This window comes from Colossoma macropomum, unplaced genomic scaffold (genome assembly GCF_904425465.1).
Source record: "Colossoma macropomum unplaced genomic scaffold, Colossoma_macropomum, whole genome shotgun sequence".
Lineage (NCBI taxonomy): Eukaryota > Metazoa > Chordata > Actinopteri > Characiformes > Serrasalmidae > Colossoma > Colossoma macropomum.
In genome coordinates this window covers 12,603,005-12,622,694 of record NW_023494805.1, presented here as the reverse complement: position 1 = coordinate 12,622,694, position 19,690 = coordinate 12,603,005, and the positions used below count along the sequence as shown (strand labels likewise).

The 19,690-nt window shown below is 36.1% G+C and overlaps 1 protein-coding gene and 1 long non-coding RNA gene across 2 annotated transcripts; both read left to right on the top strand.

The window, feature by feature from the left end:
• Positions 1 to 1,043: 1,043 nt before the first annotated feature.
• On the top strand, positions 1,044 to 5,223 carry LOC118826766. The gene is made up of 3 exons (XR_005008775.1): positions 1,044 to 1,108; positions 5,031 to 5,068; positions 5,187 to 5,223. It is a non-coding gene; the product is annotated as an uncharacterized LOC118826766 (long non-coding RNA).
• A 2,391-nt stretch (positions 5,224 to 7,614) lies between these two features.
• LOC118826147 (macrophage mannose receptor 1-like) lies at positions 7,615 to 13,694 on the top strand. The gene is made up of 12 exons (XM_036597035.1): positions 7,615 to 7,624; positions 8,586 to 8,665; positions 8,783 to 8,914; positions 9,051 to 9,159; positions 9,919 to 9,969; positions 10,476 to 10,555; positions 10,862 to 10,996; positions 11,095 to 11,209; positions 11,366 to 11,416; positions 11,837 to 11,917; positions 13,026 to 13,108; positions 13,614 to 13,694. Exons 1-12 carry the CDS (start codon positions 7,615 to 7,617, stop codon positions 13,692 to 13,694), a joined length of 1,008 nt encoding a protein of 335 aa, XP_036452928.1.
• Positions 13,695 to 19,690: the final 5,996 nt, after the last annotated feature.

The following is a 19,690-nucleotide window of genomic DNA, read 5'->3' as shown; positions in this document are numbered from 1 at the left end:
TCAGTTGATACATGAGGTAAACCAGCGAGCAATGACAAGATCTATGGGGTAAACCAGTGACCAATGAAAAGATTCACAGGATAAACCAGTGACCAAAGAAAACATCCACAAGTAGAGAAGATTTAAGGTAAACCCACCAGTTTCCTCTGTACAATCGTATTACCTTTGTTTAATCCCACTCATGTAAAGGATACCTGAGGGTTTTGAATTGCTCGCCTTGAAAGATAATGTTCTTCTGATGTATTTTAAGCTTTTCATCCTCCTTTTAAAGAAATGCAAAGTTGGAAAGGTGGACCACTAAGAGGTTAAATCAAAAGGAAATGATTAGAATATGTGTGGAATGGGTGGCACGCTTTGATTTGTTTTTTGAGGTTACTAAATTACTACATTGTCAGAAAAAAGTAACGTGCTGGTACATTTTCATTTATTAAGGTACAAACAATGTAAATGTCCCCTCAAAGGTCTGAGTGTGTATCTTAAAAATTCTTTTCTCAGGGGAAATGTACATATTTGTACCTTTTCATTACCTTTATGTTCTGAAACAGATCAACAAAACAAAAAGCCTGGAGCCAAGACACGGGGTGGCATCAATACAACTTAAACATATAGAAATGCAATAGATGACGGTACAATTATGTTCCCTAACTGAAGGTACTGAAGACATGACAAGAGGGGTAGCGCCCCAGTGAGAGGTTAGTACCTTTTTTCTGAAAATGTATGCAGCTGTAGTCAGATTATTGACCTCACTTAAGAATCAGTAATTATTTCACTATAAAGTATAAATTTTAGTTGACATACAGGCCAGATTTCCTTTATCCTAATGTAAAATATCAGAGTTCATATATCAGAAACGTGTTCTGGAAAAATCACTTTCCTTTCAGGAGATCTCTTCATCCAGGCAGAGTCACCAACTCTCCAAAACTACAATTACAGAGCTATGTGTGCCTGTGCACCTGAGACGTACTGGCATTGTTCACCTTGAGTGAATAGGTGTCTTGCTGATGTATTTTAAGCTGTTTTCTTTCTCCTTCTTTTTAATACAAAGACTACTCTAAAGGAAAGGCACACAAGAAACTGACTGCACAACTATACGTGTTTTGGCTGGCAGGTTAGTGTGCATTTTTTATTAAATCAAAAAGAAACCTGTTCTTGAGGTTTTCTGTATTCTACTTAAGCAGTAGTCAGAATAAATTAAACTCACCTAAGAGAGAAAAATAATTTTTGATTTCAGATTTCAGCAGTGCCCACCTCTGCTGACGGATTCAAACTGATTTCAGTTATGGGACTGACTAGATATTTTTAAGATTGATGATAGTTGGTCTGGATGTTTGGTGGCCTGTTGTCATATTGATTTGATAAAGTTTTGATGTGGATTGTAAAAGGAATTTTCTGATCTTTCTGATCTGATCTTTATGGCGATCTGTTCTCCACTGAGACTGCATGGGAAGTACTTACAAGAAAACACTGGCAGTCTTGGTAAACATTAGCAAAAAATACTATAAAACATAAGAATGCTAATGGCCAGTTGATCTAAATGTTTTGTGGTCTGTTGACTAATGACTTGACATATGATTTTGATGTCTGTTCCTCTCTGAGGGTAGTTACAATTTTCTCTACAATTACTGGTAATAAACAAAAAATGTTATGAAAAGGTCTTTGTTGTTTATCAACTTGATATTCACTAAATTCTTATTCTAGAATGGGCATCATTTTTGTTTCTTAAAGAAATTTGTCAATGTATATAAAAAAGCTTGTACATGTCTGTTATTTTTTAATATTTTCTGTTTAATTTTTAATTGAGAGCTAAAATAAAAAAAATGACAGCAAATGACAGAGATAATCACTCATGTTTTTATACTGCCATGGTTAAATTATTATAATATTTTATTTACATGTCTTAGTCAAGGAGCTATGACAGGCACCAACAGATCCAAAATGCTGCTGGTCATGTACTACAAGGACCAGAATATATTTCTGAGTTGTCGGTATTGTATTCAAATGCTTGGGTACTGAGGTCCTCCAGCCAAGGATTCTTAGTAATCCCTAGGACTGAGCGGAAAAAGGGCAATTGTGCGTTTGTGGTTTGTGCTCCTACGCTATGGAATAATTTGCGCTTAGATATTAGACTTACTGGGTCCAAAAGCTGTTTAAAAAAACGCTTAAGGCACATCTTTATGCTTTAGCTTTTGTGATTAGACACTGCTCATTTTGTTTCTGTGGGTCATGATGTGTTATATTGTTGTAAAGCACTGTGTAGTGTATTTTTAAAAAAGTGCTATACAAATAAATGTTTACTTATTGAAACTCTGAGACTAATTTCACCTTTCAAAACACTTAAATTATAAAAGCAATAAGCCATGTTGTGTTACTGCAGTGTGTTACTGCAATTTTATCATGGGATGGGTGTTCCCTGCTAAGAATAAAACCTGACAAAAGTGGCTTATTGCTTTTACAAACTGGCAGCCAACATATCATAAAATACACTACTTTTCAGAAAATAATTTTATTAAAAATAATCGACATAAACAAGTATTCTGTCAAGAAATGAAGTTCCTTTAGTGTATGTGGTATCGTTGCCAAGCAACCATGGACCTCTGAATGAAGAGAACACTCAGTTGCCCATCACTGTATACTGCGGTCATTTCATGAACTTTTTAACTTTTTGTTGTATAATAATGAACATATAATACCACAGCACTGTTTAATGCAAAAACTTGTTTTCTAAGTACTTTTTGGTCACCAGATTATCACTGCAAGTCTTATATAACACCAATCCAGCGACACCCCTCTTCTCGTGCTGGGGCTGAATCTCAAATGGCTCTCTGCTCCCTACATAGTGCACTATGTCGGAATTTAAATACTGGATTCTGCACCCCAATGATGCAAAATATAGCTAAGAAATAGTAATTTGGGATTCAGCCACATTCATACTCATATGAATGATGCACTATTTGGCTGTACAGGCTAGAATTTCTAAACTTCCATAGCGCACTATTTAGGCAATATGGAGCCGTTTGGGATTCAGCCTGGGTTTGACGCTACTCCTGACTGAAACACAAAGATCTGAAGTGTGTAATTCATTCAAGTGACATTTTTTAAGCTTTTTTTACTTTTTTTACTTTTTTACAGTGAATCATACCGTAAGTACTTTAATTCAAGCCTGTGATTTTCATGATGGAGTTATTTAGGCAGTTAGCTGTCTTTTAGCCTGTTAGCTAGTTGACCAGCCTAGCTCTAGTTCAGAACATAAGTCGCTAGCCCTTCAGTTTAAACAGAAAATGGGTTCCTACATCATCAATATACTCGGTGGTCCATGCGAGCAGCATTGGATTAAAAAATGATTCCATTAACAGCACAAGGTTTTGTGCCTTGGTGTAGTAATATATGAATCAGTTGTTGTGAGGCAGTCACAGGTGTGTGAAACCTTCAAACTGGCTTAGCCAATCAGATTTTAGGACCAGAATGATATGTTTTATAATAGATTTCAACTGACTGTAATTGAGGTAACAAATGTGCAAATAGAATGCATCAGAAAATACACCACTGAGATGAGAAACATTTCTTTGCCAATACAAACCTGCTTGGAAATGGACACAAACCTATTTTGCCCACACACAGTGAGGAGGCTTGAGAGGCAAAACTTTTTCTGAAAGATTTGCACAGGTTTAGGACTTGCAGTGACCAAGTGTCCAAAACTACACACATTTCTACACTTCCAAACTGGACAGCAACTTCATACCAACACATTATTTGGAAAGCTTGCCAGAAGAAACCCCTGTGACTGTCAAACCACAAACAGAAGTGCTTGGAGTTTAATGTTCAATGGAACTTTGAATAAAATCTCCTTCTATGATCAGATGATACAAAAACAGAGCTTTCCTTGGGAAGGTTTGTCATAGAAGAGTAAAGGTTATGCAGAAAAGAAGCTAAGCCCTACTCTGAAGTGGCAGTGATGTGAGGTTTTTTTAAATCCAAAGACCCTGGAAATGAATTAGCACATACACAGCACCATGCACTTCTGTTAATTCCAGTAGACAGGGTTGAAGCTGGACATTACAGACATTACAGCATATTGTCAAGTGTTCATCATAAAATAAAGATATACAGAATATAATTGTTCAATCTTTTTCAAAGATGTCAATAATTCTGGAGGACACAGTAACAAGACTGCATACCTGATTACATATTCCCTCAACGTACAAGGAGTGCTGGGCATCTAAAATTCCATTCCTTATTAGTTCCAATATAAGCATCCAAATAATTGTTTAAATCCTTATAACACTGTGTCTCCTTATAGTTAGTGTAATTAAATAAATGGTAAAATGAAATAAATAAAAAATAATTATTAGATTAAATCAAATATGCTGTAATGCACAGCTGGGGGAAAAAGTCTCATTGCCCAAGCTGATCCCTCATCATAAGGAATCTCCCTCTAAAAAGATGAAACATATTCTCAATGTGCAAATACACGTGCAATATGCACATCAACTCTGTAACATCCTTTTAGTTGTGTGAGGCAAATAGACTCACAATTACAAACTAGCCAAATGTTTCTTTTTTCAGGGAAAAAGATATTAGTCGAGATTTTGAGGAGACCTACATCGCAAAGCAAAAACACCACTCACTGGATTAAAAGGCAAGCAATTAGCTAGACCAGTTCAGGGTTTGGAACATAGTACTTAGACTGATGTTCACCAACCGTTTGCTGGTTGATATTTAGTCTTAATGAAAAATGATACTACAAAACAGTATCAGATCATATTATAGTATTGTTGGCATTTGACATCAAGGCATTGTATGGATTTTTGTGGAAAAGCATGTTTTTCCGCAACCACTTCTTAAACACCAGGAAAGCTAAGCTTCTACACTGGTTACTATAGCTAGACAATGCATCTTTAAAGCTAACCATCATAACATACACTGCGCATTAGCTGCAAATGTGTCAACTAATTGCCTGCAATCTTTGTGACCTGAATATTAACATCTTCCGGATCACAATCATCAAATACATATTCTCTTCTGCATTTCAGATCAGATTCAGTCATGCTTTTCTTTCTGCTCTTTTCAGGTCAGTAATGATTGACTTATTTTGAGCCATGCGATGTTTCACCATTTGTTTGTACATTTACCTTTGATATTCGACTCTCTATGATGCTATATTTTATATACTTTTGTTTTTCTTACAGGACTCTGCATGCTTCCCTGCACATTCAGTGGTAAGTGGATTTTTTGTACATTTTGTCTATACAGTCATTACAAAATCTGTTTTGCTGCAGTAGGTAGTGCTCACAAATACCCACTGTTTTTGAGTTTAATTCAATCAGGGATTTCCACAGATTAACAATTTCACTTGCGGGAAACCAGGATGATGTGATTAATTTTATTACAATCTAATAACAAACAGTTTCCCCCTCAGGGATGTGCATCCTCTCACCTGCATGTAATCGAAGCAGCATCAATAGCTTATTTTTACATATTTCAGTGTTGGCAGTGGATAAGAACACCTGCAGCTGACCTTGGTGGGAATACAGCTTCTGCACTGATCTGAATTCAGGGCTGCTAACAAACAATTATAAAAGGACAGTTCTTATTCTAACATCTGATCTAATCTGTTCTAAAATCACGCTTCAAGCATGCATTGATAGAATTTTATATTCAGTAGTTAATAAGTTATGTTGGTTATTGTGGTATTATTAATAAAGATTTCATATTTTTCTGAAAATTATTATGTTGTATTCTGTGGCCACTTTTTTTTTTTAAATAAAAGAGTTTGAAATGGTATGTAAACGTTTCAAAACATGCTGTTCACTCCACAGTATGTGCAGTCCATGGAAACAAAGCTGCAAAAACAGTCTGTTTTGAATTCATTGTTTTCATGATGTTATACATCCACCTATTCAGCCTACAACAGTTTAGTCCAGATTAGTGTTTCAGACTACTTCTTGAATAAGGCACAGTACATGGTCAGCCAATCAGAACAGACGGCATTTACATATATGAGTCATAAAGGCACAGTAACAACAGCAGCTTGTTTAGTTCTAAGAGATAAAGAGGGAAAAAAATCACCATGTGATTTTATACCATTTTGAGTGGGAGTGGGAAAATTGTAACATATTGGTCAACCAATGAACAAATGCTCCTTTTTTTCTTGCATTTTTCTGATTGAAATCTTTCACAATATCTTTCAAATTACCCAACATATCTGCAGACATATCTGTCCCCTTGTTGGCTGTAGCATCTGCTTTCCTTGATGTAAGATAGGAAAAAATATGGACATATTTGTTTTCATGTTAAAGTATTGCTTTATGTGCACTGCCACCACCACTGACATATTTTCATTTTTTATTTTAAACTGGAGAAGCTATAAACTCAGTCACTAATTTCAAACTTATGGCAGCCTAACATCTGGACATGATTAAATACCACAGGTGCATTTTTGTTCACCACCCAGATGCACGGTGCGTTTTACGTGTATATGTGCATGTTTTTAATGTTCAGGCCCCTGCAGCGTATGACCTGCAGGCTGCTCACCCTATATAAACACAGATCAGCAGAGATATTGGATATGAGGAGCCCTGAACAATGAGGCTTTTCTGATACACCATTCCTGTTTTTCTTGAAAAACTGCACTATGTGTCTGCTATATGTGTGCCAATACTAAAGCTTCACTGAAGAGAAGTTGGTTCTGGAAACCATGTATAAAGTGGCAATGACTGCTATGTATATAGTTTAACCAACATAGATATATAAATGCTGCTTAACCCATTTATGTCCATACAGGAATTTTTAACATTTCCTTAACTACAGCGGTTCTTAGGGCTCCACGAGCACAAACCTGAAAACGTTTATCACAATTTGATAATATCTTGTGAAGTGATAAAATCATTATTGACATTTTAATTACCACCTTACACACACACACATACACACACACACACACACACACACACACACACACAATGAATATAGTAAAGATGTTCTGCTTGAAATGAATATCTATGTGTGTGTGTGTGTGTTCTAGTTGTTCTCAGTTGTTCTAATGCAGAGTGACCTCCTTTGGAAATGTACTGAATTCTCCTAGATAACACACATTCTTTGTGTGTTTGAATGTGTGAGGTGGTAATTAAAATGTTGATCTATTAATATTTTTGCCCTTTTATCACTTCATAAGAAATTATACAATTGCAATAAACAGATCATTCATTTTTCAGCAAAATTTGAGTGTGCAAAATTTACAAAAAGAGTAACCCTGTTGGACCAAAGACTAAAAGTACAATTAGAAAATGGCTTTACTACATTGAGCTACAATAAAAAGTCAAAGTACAATAATATATGAATAATTGGTGGTTATATGTGGTAATTAAGAGAGAAATTATTGTCCAAAGTTATTTTTTGAATTTTTCTTTGTTTTCCAAAATTCCAAAATATTATTCAAATTATACTTTGAATAATAACCCTTAAAATTAATATTTCTAATAATATTCAAAGTACAAAATTAGAAATATAAAATACAAAGGTTATTAGAATTTTCAATTATTGGTTGGTTAGGTATTACGCATAACGGTAATAAGGATACTGCGGTAAAAAATTGTGTCAGTGCCTTAGTAAGCCAGAATGTTCTGTGGTGAGCAGAGCTTTTAGTCATTGTCAGATAGAGAGTTTTTTCAAATGTTGGCTTGAAAACTGTGCACTGTGTTCACTTATATGGTAACCATGTAAGTGAACTAAACTTTTTGATTATTTTTGATTTTTGACATGTTTACATTTTTGCCAAATTTTGCAGAAATTCCATTTTCCCTTTTTACAACCGTTTCATCAGATGTTGTGATAGGTACCACATCTGCTCCAACTTCATCAGGTCAGAGTATATTTTTAATTGGTTGGTACATCCATAGAAATAAAAATGTCAATGTATAAAAAATATTTATGAAATATAGAAGGAATTCAGTTGGTGTACTGCATAGAAACTGAATGTCAAACGGATTACAAGAAGATTCAATTTAGGTGTCAACTTGTTTTAAACAGATTGATTAGTTATGAGGAGAGAAATTTTATAACTTTGTTTAGACTTTTTCAGTTCATACACACAATTAATTTTCTGAGTACTTTCTGGGTCATAAAATGATAAGGAATCATGTATATAGTATATACACTATATACCAGTATATAAACAGTATGCAAAATTTTGAACACTCATGGTCAAATTACTAGTTTTGTTGATTTTGTTAGTGAAAATAAGTTAACACATCCTCTACAGAGCACACACTTCAATATCACATTTTTCTTCTAATGTTAACGCCCTATTTTGATATATTTTATTTTGAGTTTGACATATAGAAAACAATAAATATAAAATGTTACAACACAGACATGCCATAACTTTTGCACAGGCAATATTTTATATTTTTTCCTAATATGTTAAGTTAGCAAATAAACATTAACTGTGCATTTAAATGTACAGAAGTGTTCTCTGTAAAGGACTTATTACGTTATTTTCACTTTGACAACTGACAAAACATGTCATCTGACCAGCGGCGGCCAAACTTTTAAATACAACTGTACATATTATCACTTCAAAAATGCAGAGTGCCAGGATGGTTGGTTGCAATATGGATCTCGCTGCTTCAGGGTCTTTACAACAGCAGCAACCTGGAATGACTCTGAGGTGCAATTTTTTACACTACATTTTTACAGTTGAATTATTTTACTCTTGACTGCAGGTCAAGAATGAAAATGAAAGCTAATCATTACACAGGATGACCATGTGATTCAATACTTTCAGCAAAACTGTGTGAACATGGGAGGACATCTTGCATCTGTGCACAGCAGTGAAGAGTACACTTTCATCCAGGACTTAATGCTGAACGCAACTAATTCAAACTCAACATGGTTAGGTGGAACTGATGCTGCACAGGTTTGTAGGACAAGTATCTTTATATATTATATATATATATATATATATATATATATATATATATACATATACATATATCAGTATGCTTTATAAAGTCATTGCATTAACTGTTGAGCATTCACATTTCTTTTCATAGGAGGGAGTGTGGGTGTGGACAGATGGCTCAGCATTCGATTACATTAACTGGTCTCCTGGACGACCTGATTATCTTGGCTTTGAGAACTGTATAGAGATGAATGTTCCAGGTATCATTTCCTTCAGTCAGTTTTTGAGCTTCTTCTATGAAAATGATTTCTATAATGATTCCATTCAGTTGATCTACACTCTTAAAAAAGGCATCATCAAAGAAGCACTTTTGGTTCCCTAAAGAAGCATACTTGAAAAAGAGATTTGTGAATGCAAAAATACCCTTTAAAGCTTTAAAGAATCTTCACATAATCTAAAAGTTTCTTATGTTTCTTATGTTTTTCAGTAACACTTTAATAGAACACTGCTACATTACATTGACATAATCATGTCATAAACATATCATAGACGCTGTTTTATGCTCTCATTAGTTGTCATGACATATTTTGTTAGTACTATAACACTGTTGTGTGACTATATCAAGACAGATTACATAATGTTTGATGTTCTGACAGCTAACTGCAGTACACAGCAAAATTAGTATGTGACATAAGCTGTCAAGGCATCAAACTTTACTGCAGGTGTCATGACTTTTACAGCTAATGAGAACATGACACAGCTAATTATTGAACAAAATCTGTCATGTCAATTTATGACAGCAGGAGACATCTCCTATGACCTGTTTATCATATCAGTGTTCTGAAGCAGGGTTCAAGTAAACTGTTTACACTTTGTACATTAAGGCTCATCACATCTTATAAAAGAGAACCCTTTATGGCGCCATTCATTTTAAGAATATACTATGGAAATGCTCTGAAATGCTTGCAGACCACTTAAAGACTGCACATAATTATACATCTCCTCCTTTCTTTCCTTAGTGTATTGGAATAACGTAGACTGTACTGCACTATTGCCATCAGTGTGTGCCAGTAAGTATTGCAGCGTGTTCAAAATGTTCTGCATGTTAATTTTGGAGTAATTTGCAGCATTTATTTACTGGTTATTCTATAAGCGCTCTAAGTGTAAAGGCAGGGCTAGCTCATTTGTTGTGTTCTGTTAGATTAGGAAGTACTAGGAGTCTAACACTAACGGCAGAGGCGTGGCGTGGCTGTGGCCAACTACAGCCCTTTAATAAAGCACAACGACTTGTGCATCAGCTGTAGCTTCTTTAATAGTGGCAAAGGCTTCAGTAGCAGTGAAATCAACAGTCTTTAGTCCAGATGTTTCCAATCAACAAGTGCCTTGTTGCCTCAGGTGGTGGAGTATAGAAAACACAGAAATGTTCAGAGCATGGGGTTTCCAGGACTGGGACTGCTTTAATAATTTTCAGTTCATTTTCTGGGGTGTTCAGGACTGCAAATAAAGCTTTTCTGGGACATGTTCACAGAATCATAATCATTCTCATCCATTCATGTAATGTCACTTAAAAATACAGAGTGCCAGAATGGTTGGTACCAGTTTGGATCTCGCTGCTTCAGGATCTACACTGCAGCAGTAACCTGGAGTTATGCTGAGGTGCAGTTTGAAATGCTTTATTATATTTGAAGGAATACTTCAGTGTTTTTCTATCTACAATTCCATTTTCAAAAAGTTGGGATGCTCTGCAAAATGTAAATGAAAACAGAATGCAATGATGTTCAAGTCATGTAAACCCTATATTTGTTTAAAAATAATACAAAAAAATGCTGAAACTGTTTTTTGAAGTATATATGCCAGCAACATGTTTCAAAAAAGTAGGGACAGGGACATGTTTACCTTTGTGTTGCTTCACCTCTTCATTTCACATATATTATAATAATATATATTATTTATTACTTTCAGCAAAACTGTGTGAATATGGGAGGACATCTTGCATCTGTGCACAGCAGTGAAGAGTACACTTTCATCCAGGAATTAGTGCTGAACGCAACTAATTCAAACTCACAAACATGGTTAGGTGGAACTGATGCTGCACAGGTTTGGATGATCCAATATAATTCCAGTAATATTTGTGAATGCACTGTATTAACTGTTTTTTTTTTCTTTTTTTACCATTTGCATCTTTCTTTTTATAGGAGGGGGTGTGGGCATGGACAGATGGGTCAGCATTCAATTACAATAACTGGTCTTATGGACAACCTGATAATGGATATTGGTATAGCGAGAACTGTTTAATGATGAATTTCCCAGGTATTATTTCTTTCAGCATGATTTTCAGCAGGACTTCTATAATGATAATTTTACATCACTGATCTACTATGAAATGGCTCTTGATCAATGAAATGCTAATAGAATGTTTGTACACTTGCAGACCTCAACATAATTATGCTTTTTCATTCTTTTTAGTGAGTTGGAATGATGCATATTGTGACAATGTGCTTCCATCAGTCTGTGCCAGTGAGTATTTTAAAGGTTTTGATTTATTATTTAATGTTGGTTAGAGTAACACAACATTGTCCTACAGCTCTGAACTTTCAACTACGTAACTGATTTTGGGCAAACTGGTTTTACCATTAAGCTGGAACAATTTGCAAAATAGAGTTAAAATAAGTTCTGCTGTTTCCCTTAGTTATTTTAAATGTCTCATTTCTCATTAATTTGTCTGATTGTGTAATTGTTAGGCCTATCTGCCATTAGAACTAGAGCTGAGAACCCTGCTAGCAATGACCTTTACTAGGAGCTGTGAAAATGCTCCAGCATAAAATAAAGCATGGTGTACACCAGGCATTTCTTTTTCATTTTGTACCTGATAATTTGGCAACTCTATGGATAATCTTGATTAAATACAGCTTTGGGTGCAACTTCTTGCTTCTGCAGAAACAATCACTACAACTACTGTTCCCTCAACTACCGTCCCTTCAACTATGACTGTCACAACCTCTGGTCCACCTACACCAGGTCAGCATATGTGTGTTTTTTATGGTCTGTTTAATACAGTAGGGTTTAAAGGTCTGAGACCACAAAGAAAATCTGGGATTTGGTTTTTCATTTAAACCTGGAAATAAACAACAATTTGTTAAGGCCTTTGTACGAGAAGGTACGATTTTTTCACACGTTTAGAGGACTCTCAGCTGGATTTGATCTACTCATCGGAGGCTTCTGCACAAACTTGTGGAGTCCATGGCTGAATGTCAGCCCAAAGCTGATTTCTGGCATATCTATATTGTATCCAGAGTGATTTTTGACAGTCTGGACAGCAAAAACACAGGAAATCCAGTTTCTGCAAATAGGATACAAAGCACATTCAGAGGTGGTTTGAAATGTGATTCCAATTGGATGTTCATAGATGCATCTCAGTTGGAATTCAAAGTCTTTTGCATCACTCGCAATGCAACAAACAACAACAATGTAAAATCCAGAGTGACAGAAGTGCTGCAATTCAAGAAGAGCACCACAGATTTATGCTTATGAATTTTAAAGAAGTTGAAGGGCGAGATGACAAACCTCCATCTTTCCTGCATCAGCATTTTAAATCTGCATCACCAGTGTATCTATGTAGTTACTAATGTCTATGTTGTTACCAGAGCAACCCATGTAGATAGGTTGGTGATGTCTGAACACACAAGTCCGATCTGATCAATTGCAAATAACACTGCAAACAGTCATCTCAAAAGATCTGATTTGAGAAACAAATTCGATTTGCCTGCAGTCTGAACAAAGCTCATGTCAGTACTTGTGGTCATTACAGCAACAGAGGGACATAATACATACTAAGAAATTCTGAACTTCATGTAAATATTTCAAAGATTCTACATTTCACTCACATTGTTATAGAGATAATATAACCTGTAATGAACAACTTTGTATTCAATTAGCAAAATAGAAGCATTTTCGATAGTGGTCTCAGAGTTTTGGACCCCACTGTGTAGACAATATATCGGTCATTAAAGAACAGAACTAGACTTTTATATAAAATGTCATGTTTCAGTGGTGTTGAACTGCTTATTAGCAGTTAGTAATTATTAGTAATTATTATTAATTATATTTTCTCTATGGTTCTCCACAGAGAATGTGATGGTCATGCGACTTAAAGTGAATTCAAGTAAAGACTTGATGACATCTGACAGTTCACAGCTGTTTCTCCAACAGGTAGTGTACAAAAAGCACTCTTATGTCTTTGTGTTGTTGACTCCTGCTGAATCTGTGCCAATTGTTTGCTAAATAAGGTACACTAATTAAACATTAAAACAAAGCATAAGTCAATATAAAATTAGTTCGTATTGTTATCGGAAACACAAATTGACTTTTGTCTTTTGTGCATTGCTGAATATAGCCATCTAGGGGAGACAAACTTCATGAAGGGCCCACTCAGACTGAGTTTATTTTTAGTTATTTATTTCAGTGTTTCCGTTAATACTATGTTCACATGCATTCATAAATTTATATGTAAAACATCCGAGCAACATCTGCCATTTGGCCAACACTGGTCATAATAGGTTGACACAGATTACAAGACTATAGTCTGTCAACTGAATTCTGAATTTATAAATGTTTGTAAAGTCAGGGAAGCTGTATGGTAGGTAGATGTACCTACTAAAGATGCTGCAGACCATATATTATACTGAATAACATCTATGTCCATGTGTCCCTACAGCTCAAAGGGAAGTTGATAGATGGAGGACTGCCAAGCAACTTCACACTTCGTTTTAGGTCCATTAACAAGAAATCACCCTAGAATGAAGGTGGTTATAGGAGCATTAAAATGATTCATTGCTTATGTTTGAGGGACTCTAACAACTAGCAAAAAAGAAATCAGTACAAATCTACAGTGGGTGTGAATTAATGTGATCTTGCCACTTTTAGGAGATTTTTAACAATGCCAATTCAAATATTACCTTCTGAATTAAGGTTCTATTAGACATGTGCATAGTAATTATGTAAGATCTTAATGTAGAACCCACTAGTCATGAGTTCCACAGTGATGACCGGATTTAACAGAGTGTACGAAGGGCTGAAAGTCTGAATGGTTGCATACACCACATATAAAGAAAAGGGAACTGAATGACTTGTATCTGAAACACATTGTCTGTTCTGAAATCTTCACTGCATTTAATTTTCTGTCACTGCAAATAAAAACAACCTGGGAACCAAAGCTAAAAAAAGCATGAACCACACCAGTGTGAGTTACAAGCTATGAACTGAAAACTGAGAATCAAAAAGACTCAATATTGCATTTCTCAGATATAAACTTTCATAATCTGATAACAAGGCTATTTTATAATGTCTGCACAGGGAGATTCTATGAGTCACCACCAGAGGCTCCTATTTTCCCAATGTTTGTTTGATCACAGTCTTTAATGGTTGGCCTCTAATCATTATTTCCATCTGTTGTGGACTTTCTGTGAAAGACTGCTCTTATTTAATTCTTTGGTTTATTGTTGTGACTAAAAGTCTGCACTTGGATCTTACCTGCCTCAATTTGGAAACATACACTCGAGAGAGAAAACAGACACTAATATAACTGCACAGAGTAAGGAACTCCTCCTGACCAAACAGGCCAAACAAGGTGAAGCGTGTCTACATAACGCATTTAGAATATCTTATGTAACACTTCATAACATTCATTGATGTTCGAATCAACATTCATGAAGTATTCATATTTAAGATGGCATTAACATAGACTACTACTATGGATGTTGTGCCTGAGAAACACTGTCTGAGTTTAAACTGATTTTATAAGACTCTCCCCTACACTGCATTACTCTGCCCCTTTCTTCATCTGTTCAGCTAAGAAAACCGGGCGGAATCCAGTTTGGGAAAAAACATGCTCTGCTGCCAAAAACCTTAACGACCTTTAGAACCATACTACATCAAGAGTCAACACTGGAAGCACTTTTCAAAGATGGAATTATTGCATGTAAATGTGATAAGATTGGATAAAAAATCAGGTATGGTCCATCTGGACATATATATATATATAAAGAGCAGAACCATATGAATGACTGACTTTACATAAAAAATCCAACAGATAAATCTTTAGCATATTAGTCAACTGCATCAAACCAAATTTTCAGTGCTGCTGCAGAGGTGAATTTTGCTTGGTAGTCACAGTTCACTAACAAACTTGTGGGACCTCATTACAAAGAAAAACAGGACAGAAAAAACACCCAAACATTCTTGAGCAGCAAATCAGCATGAACTGAATGTTAAGTGTTAATAGGCTTGTCACTGCACAATCCCCTGGACAAAAGAGACACGAGAGTTTGATGCTCAGTCTTGTCAAACACTGCAGCTATATAAAGAAGTATTTCAAGAGCACTTGAACAGCATGATCAGATGAAAAGTCTCTCTAAGTAAGTGAAATGTAATGTTATGTCATCGTAATTTACCAAGTGGAATAAATAAACACTTTGCGAGGGGGAGACCAGTACTGTAGCCCTCTCTTGATGCTTGTATCTTTTAGCTAGGTTCCTGAAAAGATGCACAACCACCCTTAGATAAATTAGGCTATGGCATCTTATAAAATAACATCTTGTAAATTATTTTGTCTATTGAAAGGACCACACTCACATGTGCTCTATTGAGACGTAGGCTGTATTTTGAGTATTTTGATCTCTTCTCAAGCAATGTTAGCATAATGCCATACTTTTACCATCAATATTTAAACAAGCAAGTAGTGCAATATCCTTAGAAAGTGAAAGGATGACAAAGCCTGGTAATGCTGCCAAACTCTGCATGAACTTGATGGTGGGCACTGACAAATCTTTGGCTATGTTTATCCAAAGGGTTAAAAAAAACATCCCAGTGTTGTAGTTGACCTATTTAACTGCTAGGTCTTCAATTTTGATTCATGCAGCTTTAAACTCTTCATATTTTAATAGCCAAAATGACCTGGCTTTGTCCCCTTGCCTCAACAGTGTAAGCGATGTTTAAATTCTGTGTACATGTGATTCCTCTTGTTCTGGGATGGATCTGGCAGGAGGCTTGTTGATGCCAGCCAGAGCTGGGAGAACTGGGTTAGGTTTCGTCAATTGTTTCAACAAATTTATGTGATAAACTTGGTAAATCTCGTACTGGGTTAATCTAGACAGGAGTCTTTTCCATCCTCTGCAATCACAAAGCAAACCATTCCTTTTATCGTTTGGCTGAATACTTTTACCATCAGCTTGGGGGTGATACATGGTTGTGTGAATCTGTTTGACCCACAAAAACTGGCAAAGATCATGAGATACAAAAAAAGTTACTTGGTCTGTTAAAATATCTGTTGGGAACCTCAACTACACATCAAGAATGGGAGGGTGTGCAAGAAGTTGTCCATGGCCACTTTCTCGTCTACTTTCTCTGCCTCTTAGGGCTCGGGCAGTAACCAGTGCTGGGTTACGTGGAGCAACGGGCCCATTTCCTGTCAACAAGGGCCCCCAGACTTATAGAACTTGTAGGGGAGAAAGTAACATGCTAACCTGGCCTGTCCTATAGGAAATATGGAAAAAATTCCTGCTTATTGTCTTTTTTGTGTCTCAAAAGGGAAAAGGTAAGTCTCAATATCATCACTTGGGGCGACTGGTTTTTTAGGGTCGGAAAGAAGAAGGGACTGGACTCTTGACCTCTGTGAGGTGTATATTTCAACCATTACACCATTTAATTACATAAATGCATGTTCTTTGCTAATCGCATTTCAATAAAGCTAATGTTAGCTAGCAACAGCTGCAGAGATGAGAGGAAGACTTCTAATAAGAAGGAAAAGTTATATCTTTTGCACCCTACATGAATGTCTGCCTGCCCACTGTTGAAATGTCATTGACACTTGTGTGACAAATGCTGTGCAGACGATGGCAGTCTGGCAAAACGAGTCTTTACTGGTCTATTATATATTCTCTGTAATCGGACTATTCTGCTCTCATTAAAGTTGGCTGACCAGTTTATGGCAGAGCTAACGGCAAATTATTAGTGCTGAACAAAAGCAAATGGAGTTCTAAACGGAAACAAAAGGGTAAAGGCTAAATTCTATAAATGCTGAATGCAAATTAGCAAGTTAGAAATGATCAAGAATTTAAGAATTATCTAGAAATATCTAGGTAGACATAGGTAAACAAGCTCTCCTATTGTTTAAAACTCAAAGAGCCCAAGAGAAATCCTAACGCATCTTCTGGAAGCCACTGAAAAAAAGGCACTGACGGTGAATATTATTCCGCCTAACCAGTGGGTTGTTAGAAATGGGAAGCAGCTCTACAACAGGCCTCACTACTGAAACAGTCACTGTGAAACTGCCACAAGGTAAAATATATGCTAATGTATCTGTCATAAGCTTCAAAAATAACATGTCTTTAAGAAGCTTCAAATGTCTGTGTTTAACTCTTATATGGCCATGGGCCTGCCAGTATGCCTACGAATAGCTCAATCAATTTGCATTCAAGTACCTGTAGTTTCAGAATAATAAGCCTTAGTATGTAATAAGCCTGGGGAGTTAAGGGGTTAATCTACTATGGCCAAAAAATGTTAACGTACATCACCATTAGATTAGCACTAACAAACTACAAGAATTTCATAGGGACGCTGACAGAAGTTAGAATTTTCATAGAGGTGTTTTTCCCTCACATTTTGACTAAATTTTTACATTTATAAGGCCTAGCTCAAATAGCCATAGTCACAGGGTAATACCATAACACTGAAATGACAGTGTTATGTATATTTTATTTGGCACTTATGTGAGCAGACTGTGCTGTCTTTTTTCTGAACTAAAAAAAGGCCTATTTCATGGATCCACATCTGTCTTAACTCTTCAGGGCTGATTTGTAGCAACATGTCTTGTTAGACTGTTAGAAACTGTTAGAAGTGAAGGTTCTGTGCAGGTACATTTTTGGTTCATCAGAATACAAACAATGTATATTTACCCTTAAAGGTACAACAGCGGTTTTAAGGCTCAACTGTGTACCTTAACTAAGGTGAAAAGTATGTATTTGTACCATCTCATAACCTAACGTTTCAAAACAGAGCAAAAAAATAAGCCTGGAGATGAGATAGAGTGTGTGGAGTCAATACAACTTAGAAAATATAATTTCAATGGTATATGTTACTATTACGTTCCCTGACTAAAGGTACTGAGATGTACCCTTGAAGGTACCACCCCAGAGACAAGAGTAGTACTGCCCCAGTGACAGTTTTGTACCTTTTTTTTCTGAAAGTATAGGAAAATGTCATATTCTGTGAATATTAGTCAAAAATGTGTACAGTTTAAGCATCAGAAAACAGATTATACTTTTAACTTTAGGGCATATTGGAAAATACATAAACCATTGTCGTGTTTCAGAGAATACCACTGGGAGTCTAAAAATCTATTTAAAAATGAATTTATACAAGTTTACAGGCTCTGCCGTATTGCCAATATCATGACATTGTTTATACTCACTCACTTCGTCTGCTAGTGTCATGCATCCCTGACTCTTTGGTGGACTCAAAACCCTCTGAGAGAACACATAACTATGACATCACAGCTTTCTACACATCAGAGATCTGCCTCACCTGTTTCTTTCATCGTGTGACTTGTTTAGTTAGTATAATAGCTCAGGCTTTGGATTAGTTCAGTGTGAGTTATTGCTTCTTTCTACAGAGGTACTGAGCGTTCATTCTTGTGTTTAGTTGCTGTCTTGTGTTTCGGCCTCTTTGTCTGTGTTTTTCTTACTTTTTGGACTGTGTTTGCCTGGATCTGACTTTCTTTGTGCATGTCTATTTTTGTGTTTGGCTTGTATTGGATCTGACCTTCGCCTGTTTTTTGACCACGACTATGAATCATGTTCAAACTAGTGAAGTCTCCTCTGGAATTTTTACCTGCATGCGTCTGACTAATTCTGTCCCATTACAGCTGAAAACTAAATGAAACTGATATTTTTATTGAAAGCATTGGAAAAACAGGAATTTAATAATTGCATATTTTAATGAGTTCACTTGTAGGCATGTTATAAACAGTAGAAAAAAACAGTGGCACTTTCAGACACGTTTACAGCCAGCTGATACAGATCTTGATCACTGAACTCTGTACATGTCTCGAGTGCAGTGCCATGAGATTTACATTCACAGCTATGAGCCCTCAGTGAAGGAAAAACAGAACATGACTCTAAAGGGTAAACAAGACTTAACTGCTATGGTAGCCACTACTTACTGAACCCCCTATTTAAGGTGCTCAAAAGCAATTAGACAAACTATCATAATCAGAAATTTAACTGTCATTTTTAATACTTTCGTTGAAAATTCTGCCTGAAGTCTGGAGCCCATAGACATCACCAGACGTTGTTTCTTTCCTGGTGATGGTCTGCAGGCCTTAACTGCAGCTGTCTTCAGTTCCTGCTTGTTCTTAGGGTGTTTTACATTCAGCTTTGCCTTCAGTAAGTAATTGCTTACTTTGGATTGAGGTCAGGTGATTAACTTGGCTACTGCAGAAAATTCCACTTATTTGTCTAAAAAGAAAACAGTCTTGGGTTGCTTTCACAGTGTGGTCACTGTCCATTTACATGGTGAAGTATCATCCAATGAGTTCTAAAGAATTTTGCTGAAACCTGAGCAGTCTTCTGCACTAATATAGTCCTCTACACTGTCTACACTACATCCACCATGCTTGTCAGATAAGGTGGTATGTGCTTTGGATCATGAGCAGTTCCTTCTGTTCTCCATACTCTTCTTTCCCATCATTTTTGTTTTGCCTCATCTGTCCATGAGATATTGCTCAAGAACTGTACA

Bases quoted from the DNA above. Each gene is read 5' to 3' on its own strand.
- LOC118826147 (XM_036597035.1), top strand. The intron at 11,210-11,365 runs GTATTATTTCTT...CATTCTTTTTAG, and splicing joins TTTAATGATGAATTTCCCAG to TGAGTTGGAATGATGCATAT. The intron at 11,417-11,836 runs GTGAGTATTTTA...TTGCTTCTGCAG, and splicing joins GCTTCCATCAGTCTGTGCCA to AAACAATCACTACAACTACT.